Source organism: Lissotriton vulgaris, unplaced genomic scaffold, assembly GCF_964263255.1.
Source record: "Lissotriton vulgaris unplaced genomic scaffold, aLisVul1.2 SCAFFOLD_4971, whole genome shotgun sequence".
In the NCBI taxonomy this organism is placed as follows: Eukaryota; Metazoa; Chordata; class Amphibia; order Caudata; family Salamandridae; genus Lissotriton; species Lissotriton vulgaris.
In genome coordinates, this window is record NW_028247786.1 from 112,443 (window position 1) to 121,462 (window position 9,020).

Here is a 9,020-nt window from a genome sequence, read left to right on the forward strand (position 1 = left end):
ATTAGATTGAGCATAGGATTGTCGAGTGTGTCCAAGTCTCCCTCCAGTTCATGGAGTAGATGCAACGTTTCCACATCTGCACCTGTGATACTGGTGGGTACTTGTACCGACTCACGGGTCTCAGTGTTAATTTTCGTAGCATGCCATTTCTTTAAGCGCAGCTTACGAGTAAAGTAAAAAAGATCAATACGACTTTGAGTATAGTCGAAAGAGGAGGTGGGGCAAAAGGATAATCCAAGGGACAATACCTCTTTCTCAGCCGTGTTCAGTTCTCTGGTCGATAGGTTGATTATTGTATGTGAATCCATCATTTCCCTTTCCTCTGGCCCCTTGTCCTGGATCCCACTGGGCTTGACATGCTGCTGGTATTCATTATGTTGCTTTTTCCGGCGCCTCTCCCGCCTTGACCTCGTCCTTTTGCTCCTCCTGCATTTGGTTTGTTTTGCCCAGTTAATCTTCCTTGGGCCACAATCGCAAATTCCATTAAAATCTTGTCTTTTGAACTCATGAGCTCAGGATTCTGTACTTTTTGTGTGCTCGGCCCCGCTGGGGCACTGGTTTGTTCCCTCGAATCACTGGGACCCCTTGTAATTGTTGTGCTTGTCCCTTCTGTCGAAAGGGGTGGTGTAGATTCCGATAAAGTAATTGTTGTTCGTAGGTGATCGTATCTTTTGGCGAAGGTCAACACTTGGCCGCGCTCGTAATCATTGCGGTCTCTTGTGAATTTGCTTTCCTTCTTGTCACGTATTTCTTTTTCTAGTTTTTCCAACTTTGTGTCAAATTTCGCCATTTCACTCTCAAAATCCTTTTCATTGTCGTAAAGGCCCTTTAATTGATTTGTAATGGCCTCAATTTCTTCAGCCAGTTTTTCACAGTGCTTATTGGCGTATTTCACAAGGATTTTAAGCATTCTCATAGAACATTCGTGGCTGTTCCCCGCCCATTCTTCTACCATGTCTGGGTCAGGATCTGCGAATGTTGGGGTAGTATAAATCCGCAGCCCCCTAGGTACTCTATTCACATCAATATATTTTTGAAGTGTGGTGGCTTCCCACCATTTGCTTTGTTCAGTCACCAAGAGTTTCCATAGGGCATTCCAAAGACTCTGTTTGTTTGGGCCAATATTCCTCTGATTGACATTCTCAGAGGAATTACTGATTGTTGGTGAATCAAGGTCAGTAAACATTCACGAGTGCAAAGCGGGCGGATGTTTACATTTTCCGCACAATTTTAAAACCTTAATCAACAATGGCGTCTAGTCGGAACCAACAGCGGTATGAAGCAGCAAGCCGAATATTTACTGACCTTGATTCACCAACAATCAGTAATTCCTCTGAGAATGTCACTAGAATATATCTGCTCAATGAGATACCTAAGCTGAGGAAACACAGGTGATCTGATTGTGAAATGAGCAAAAATATTTGCACGTTTTTCAATTACATCACCCGTGTTTCCTAACATTACTAATCACATTGTGCTGATGAGGTTAAGGCCTGTCCAGGGAGACAGAGGAGGTCTGGTCTTTGTTGAAGTGTGCAGTGGACATGACTCACTTCATCTGTTGGCCTGCACATGTATTATGTCTTCTGTACTCTTCAATAAGCCAAAATTTCATCTGCAACGCTGAGTAGGCCTCACCTCAAACAAACTTTTGTGACTGCCAGACCTGCCTTTTTGCTCCTAGATATTTCTTGGTTTTACCACGGCAGACAGACAATCCAGCATACTTCTGCATAGACTTTCTACAGAAAATTAATAACATGCCCTGGAACCCTAATTGGCTGTTTATGACCCTAGATGTTAACAGCCTCTATACCTGTATTCCCCACCAACAAGGCATCGAGGCATGTAGACATTTTCTAAAAGCACGTTCCATTTCCTATCTTCTCCATACTGAAATGCTTCTTGATATGGCGTACTTATGCCTTACCAAGAATTTCTTTCTCTTCAATGATACTGTTTACCATCAGCTACTGGGCACCGCGATGGGGACTTGCTTTGCGCCCAGTTTTGCCTGCCTTTACTTGGGACTGTGGGAGGAGAGAGTGGTCCTCCAATCCCAAGCATACCTCACCAAAATTGTGAGTTGGCTCCGCTACATAGACGATATTTTTATTGTCTGGAGCGGAAGCCAACAAGAGGCATTGGATTTTGTTAAAGTCCTCAACACTAATGACTTTAATCTTAGCTTCACATGTCACATCAATCCAGCAGTCATTGAATTCTTAGATGTTAGGGTTGAAAACAAAAATAAAGTTTTGACTACGACTCTATTTAGAAAAAGTACAGCGGGCAACAGCTTGCTGCACGCCTCAAGTTGTCACCCAACCAATCTCATTAATTCTATTCTATTGGGAGTATTTCTGAGAGCTAAACGCAATTGCTCCAATGAAATTGATTACAACAGAGAAACAATTTCAATGAGCGAATGCTTCAAAGAACGAGGCTACAGTCGTAAATGCATATCCAATGCCCTTTCTAAGGTAAAAGAAAGAGAAAGATCAAGTTTACTCAAACCCAAAGAGAAGGAACGCCAACCCACATCCGGTACTATCAGTAGATTTATAACTGATTACGATTGTGACTCTAGGGAAGTGAGGAAAGCACTGAACAAATACTGGAATATACTCAAGTTAGACAAAGACTTATCTCCTGAAATCTCAGAACATCCCCAGCTTACTTTCAGAAGACCTAAATCCCTCAAAGACCTTCTCTGTTCTACTCTTTTAACCAAAACTGTGAAACAGAGAAACCCGGTGCAAGGTTTTTACATTTGTGGCAGGTGTAAAGCCTGTCGCAACAGTAAAAACACAAAAGAAGTCCAACTGTCTAAAGATACTAACAAGTTCAAAATTACCAAGCATGTAACATGTCTGACTGATCATGTTATATATGCGTTGAAATGCCCCTGCCTGTTATACTATATTGGCAGTACCAAACATCCTGCCAAGAAAAGAGTGCTCGAACACATGTGGGCTATAACAAATGGGGACAAGCAATATCCCATTGCGAGGCATTTTGCAGCACATCACAAGGGAAATGCCAACATGCTGTCCTTTTGTGTGCTTGAGACAGTTCCCGTTAGGGAAAGAGGGGGAGATCGCATTAAGGAGATGAGGAGACTTGAATCAAGACTCATCATTAAGTACAGGACAACTCAACCCAATGGCCACAATTTACACGAGGAACTGAATGTGCATTTGGGTTAGTAATCTCGATTGACTGTGTGTACATACCTGCCGTCTTTTAAAATACTGTTTTAATCACTGAATTTTATCACATGTATTACAGTCACTGATTGCATATTTTTTATTTTCATGTTTACAGAGTTTGTTGGTGACCACATATGGGAATCTGTTCGACTTTTATGAGCACCAGTGTACATAAAGAACTGTATGACTGGACTACCCAAATTTTGGGAATCTTTGGTGATTTCATTGATGCCCACTGGGGCTTTATACAGATTGATTGGTGAAGTTAACCATGAATATGGAAACCCCTTAGTATGTCCTGGTACTGTGCAACACTGAATGTTTAAAATTTACCTAGTTACAATTGAAATTTCTTTTTTCCGGTTGAACTTCTTCCGGTTGAACTGTGCTAGTGAACAAAATTGTGCCCACTCGGGCTTAACAGTTATTCGAATCATGTGTAACATATTTACTGTTTTTTATGCCTTCCACATGAGGAATTATGCATTTATTTTGCACACAGTATCCGATGTACCATGCCAGCGCTATATTAAGTTGGCGAGCTTCCTTTTATATGGTTGGAATTTAATTTTATTTTCAGGTGAATCACAGTTGCAATTTTTGTGTTATTTAACGTTTTGCATTATATTTGTTGTATTTACCAGCTTTATCAAATTATGTTGCCTGGTGAGCATGTTATTTACTCGAACTCAGCCCGCAGGTATACCAACTAGTCTGTTTTCCATTGGTATGACTAGAATACCATATGACTGTATATATTGTGCACTTCCTGGTTGGTTCTGTCTCGTGAAAAAGCAGGTTTCACCTGCGAAACGCGTCGAGAAAGCCATCGAAAATAAAACACGCTTTGCATCTCCAAGTGGCCCGGATCTCTTTTCTTGACTGGAGGAGTATTTGGTTGTATAGATTGGGATTCGCTATCCCACCCGAGGTCCGCCTTTGAAAGCGGCAGGGATCCACAGCGACTCGTTTGGTTGGATATATATATATATATATATATATATATGAGAACAAACTTTTCCTCCAAAAAGGGAAAACGAGCCGCCACCTCAGCAATGAAAGGATTTATTTGATTTGCGTGTTGTTCAGTCAGGCATTCCTGACGCGTTTCAGTCCTCCTGGACTTTTTTCAAAGGATTGCGCCTGAGACTTGCATGTAGCAGCGTTCCACAAGCCTGCTAGGTTTTTGATGTTGTTCCGCCCTTGGTGCTTTCGTGGGCTGCCTCCGTGGGACCATTCGTCATCTCCGTGCACCTACGCGTTTCGGACATGAAGCTGTCCCTGATCACGGTTTTTTGTTACCGTGATCAGGGACAGCTTCATTTCCGAAACGCGTAGGTGGGGAACCTACAGAAAATAAACCAATAATTCAACTAACAAAGTAGTGTGCGGCGTTTTTCTCTTCTGAGAAGTTATTGCTGAAAGTAATTACCGCGAGGGTGTCCTGAACCTTGCTGCCGGCACCAGCTACTGCTGCTCCTCTCATCTTGGGACATTTGCTTGTTGATATATAAATATATATATATATATATCCAACCAAACGAGTCGCTGTGGATCCCTGCCGCTTTCAAAGGCGGGCCTCGGATGGGATAGCGATCCCTTCTGAGAAGTTATTGCTGAAAAAAAAAAAAATATATATATATTACCTACTGGCGGTCGCCAGTAGGTATGTATAGTTAGGATTTTTTTCCTATGGGATTTCTGAAAATTCTATGTCGAATAACTTTGGCGTTTGTGGACGGAATTGGCAGAAATTTTCCAGGAAAATGGCATATTTTGTTTCTGAGCAGCCCCTGAAAATTTGGGGGGGTTTCGTCAAGGGGGGGGCCGAGAAAAAAGGGGGTCCCAAAACGCGTTTTTCCCATTCATTTTTCCATAGGGCGGTTGGAATCACTTTTAGCTCGAACGGCTGAATGGATTTACACGAAACTTGGCAAAATTGTAGATATGGTTTGCCCGACGTGCCTTTGCTATGTCTCAATATATGTGCTCCAGTGGATTTTGAGAAATTTACGTTTTAAAAAACAGATATATCTGTAACTGCGCTCCGGTTAGCGCTCCGGTTCGCGTACCTGACGCGTAACGGAACTTCGCGAAGCGAAGCTGATTGGCTCTCCGGTGTCTGTCAACATTCTAAACAGTCCGGAACGGCCGCCATCTTGTCTCTCGGTAGGATCGAGAGACAAGAGGTGGAGAAAAACGAAGGGGGAATTTAATGAAAGGGGTCAAGGTAGACCCCTCCTGACCCCCTAGGATTGATGAGGGGATATTAGAGTGCCCCGCGCGGCAACAAATTTCAAAAACATTTTTTGCCATAGAGGCGCGTCCCGGTATGCGAACCGGGTAGCTTACCGGTAGCGTAACGGGAGTTCGCCATTTTGTGTTTTGGACAAATTTTATCACAAGATGGAGGAATAACAATGTGGGAAATGGGTGTAAGGGGGCACGGGAGACGTATCTTGACCCCCTAGGTTTTCTGAGGGTAGCTGAGGATGCTCATATATGTCGGAAAAAAAATGTGATTTTTTCGCACGGTTAGCTGCCGGTACGCGAACCGGGTAGCGAACCGGGAAGCGAACATAAGTGAAAATTAGTGAAAAAAGGTACATTTGAAATTTTAAAAAAGTAATTATAGTTAAGGTAGCTCTGAAAAGAGCTTTTGGGTTCTGTGTAAGTTCTAGGTACTTATAAGTAGGTACCAATACACAGTCTTAAATTTTGTATGAAAACTCTGTTTCCCTCATCTGAGAAGTGCACACCATCTCCTCTGTAGATATCTTGCATGTAATAACTCAAGTTATTGTTGTAGATGGCGCCCATTCCATGGTATCTCATATAAGCTGAAACAGACTTATTTACATGCTTCCTCGCTTTCTCAATTTGTGGACAAATTTGATTGGACCACATCCATTTCTGTCTTTGGCATATATTGGAATATACCAAGGCAGTTTGAGGGAAAAGTGCCATTAATTGCTCAAAGGTGTCCTTTAAGAGCATTTCCAGACCTACCCCAGTCAAAGTGCCCAAATCATTTCCTCCACAGTGCACTATTACGAGGTCAGGGTTTGGCAAATGTAAAAAGGTTTTCACCAATGGTATCAATTGGTGACATCTGTATCCTCTTTGGCCAAACCATTTGATTTCCACATTTTGTAAATTGAGGTTGTGTAAATTTCTGTTTTCAGCATACCTGTGAGCCCAGTGAATGTAACTATGTCCAACAATCCAGACAGAAAACATGGTGAGAGGAGGTTCTGCTGCAGTCAGATGAAGTGTGGGAATGAAATGGCAGTTGAAACAGTAGGAGTTTGTAAAGAAAAATAAATGTGGAGTTTGTGTGCTAATGATTCAGTAGCAGTGATTGGTGGATTTCCATTGCTGAAAACAGAAAGTTAGGGTGCATGGATGTGTTCTTTGAAACATGTAATTTGAATGGTTAAGAAAACATGATTTTAAGAAACATTGCAGTGGATTAGCATGTGTACTGAGAGTTCAGAGTTCATTTGAAACATTGTTGTGTGAACTTGTAAACATGAGAGGTCTGTCAGGAGGTAGTTGATATGGAAAAAGGCCAGAAAGGGCAGAGGGGGGAAGGGTGTTGATTTGAAAAAAGTGAGGGAAGAGTTTTGATTGGGTCACATGAGAGATATGTGTAATGAATTTCAGCATTTCAGTGCCTTTGTTGGTTGCAGCCTCTGGAGTGCATACCTTTTGCTCTGCTACAGAAAAATTGGTGTGTTTCTGAGACTGTTTTGAAATTCAAAAAGCATTTGCTAAGGTAAGAAAAAAAACATTTAATTTAGATAGAGAGTAGTATAGTTTATTGAGAAAATAAGGAAGTCAGCTGTACATTTAAAATGTTGTTTTGTGTCAAGTGTTTTCATTATTTTTTCCAAAAAGATTTTGCTTCTTTGACAAATTATAATTATAGATAATGTGAAGTATTAGTACTGACAGGGTGTGCTTGAACATAGGAGGTGTGCTGTGTTTTCAAATTATGACCAGAAAATCGTTTTTTAAGAAAAAGACATGCTTTTTACATTTATGAGAACGATAACATGGGGTGTGCTTTTTTAAATAAATATTTCACTTCCCAACATGAATATGGGAGAATAATTTGCTTGTTTCTTGGTTTAAAAACTCGTTTCTTGAAGTCATTTAGGTTTCACAATATGTTTTGCAAGAGTTACATAGTCAACATGGGGGCATATTTACAAGGCTTATGAGACACATTCACATCATTTTCCCCATTTTAAAAGTGACTTTAAAGGTGGTGCAAGGTTCTTGTAAATACACCCTCATGAGTGCTTTGCAAATTTAAGTCATTTTCCCCTGGTGCATGTGCCTTGTAAATACGCCCCTATGTGTTACATCACCCGTGTTTCCTAACATTACTAATCACATTGTGCTGATGAGGTTTAGGCCTGTCCAGGGAGACAGAGGAGGTCTGGTCTTTGTTGAAGTGTGCAGTGGACATGACTCACTTCATCTGTTGGCCTGCACATGTATTATGTCTTCTGTACTCTTCAATAAGCCAAAATTTCATCTGCAACGCTGAGTAGGCCTCACCTCAAACAAACTTTTGTGACTGCCAGACCTGCCTTTTTGCTCCTAGATATTTCTTGGTTTTACCACGGCAGACAGACAATCCAGCATACTTCTGCATAGGCCACACCTTATGGTGGTGCAAGGGCCTTGTAAATACGCCCTCATGTGTGCTTGGTAATTTTAAGTCACTTCCCCCGATGCAAGGGTCTTGTAAATACACCCTCATGTGTGCTTGGCCATTTCAAGTCACTTCCTCCTGGTGCAAAGGCCTTGTAAATACGCCCTCATGTGTGCTTGGCAATTTTAACTAACTTCCCCCTGGTGCATGGGTGTGGTAAATACGCCCTCATGTCTGCTGGGCAATTTTAAGTCACTTCTCCCTAGTGCATGGGTGTGGTAAATACCCCGTCATGTCTGCTTGGCAATTTTAAGTCACTTCCTGCTGGTGCAAGGGCCTTTTAAATACGCCCTCATGTGTGCTTGGCAATTTTAACTCACTTCCCCCTGGTGCATGGGTGTGGTAAATATGCCCTCATGTCTGCTTGGTAATTTTAAGTCACTTCCCCCTGGTGCAAGGGTGTTGTAAATACACCCTCATGTGTGCTTGGCCATTTCAAGTCACTTCTTTCTGGTGCAATGGACTTGTAAATACGCTCTCATGTGTGCTTGGCAATTTTAATTAACTTCCCTCTGGTGCATGGGTGTGGTAAATACGCCCTCATGTCTGCTTGGCAATTTTAAGTCACTTTCCCCTGGTGCAAGGTCCTTGTAAATACGACCCTATGTGTTCTTGGAATTTTAACTAATTTCCCCCATGGTGCAATTGCCTTGTAAATATGCCCCCTTTGTCTATGTTGTGAAATTACTGTAGATGCAAGTGACATCTAGTGTGTTAATTGTTTGCCTACTGTTATTGGTTTACTGTTTGGTAATAGTGGTTAATATCAATTTTTTAAATATTTTTCCATAGATTTGACTGAAGATCTTTAGAAAACTTTAAAAATGCCCTCAAGGCAGCGAAAACTAAAAGAAGCAAAGCGACTTACACTCCATCTTGGTAAAGATTTGGAACAGTCCTGTAATATGAAATCGTATCAAGTTGCCAAAAAAGCTCCGGGTAAGAAAATAAAATCATTTTTAAAAATAATTTGCAGACAAAAAAATACCAGAATTGAACATGTTTTAGTGCATAAGAAGAGAGACAATTTAAAGGAAAAGGAAAGGTCCGTAAAAAAAGTTTCTGCTAGAGCAGGAGATAAG

General features: G+C 41.4%; 1 protein-coding gene across 1 annotated transcript; it reads right to left on the bottom strand.

The window, feature by feature from the left end:
- Positions 1-307: 307 nt before the first annotated feature.
- On the bottom strand, positions 308-1,186 carry LOC147665044 (uncharacterized). The gene has a single exon (XM_086949797.1). The coding sequence runs from the start codon at positions 1,184-1,186 to the stop codon at positions 308-310; it is 879 nt and encodes a 292-aa protein (XP_086805923.1).
- Between the last annotated feature and the right edge of the window lie 7,834 nt (positions 1,187-9,020).

Bases quoted from the DNA above. Each gene is read 5' to 3' on its own strand.
- LOC147665044 (XM_086949797.1), bottom strand. From the start codon at position 1,186: ATGTTTACTGACCTTGATTCACCAACAATCAGTAATTCCTCTGAGAAT.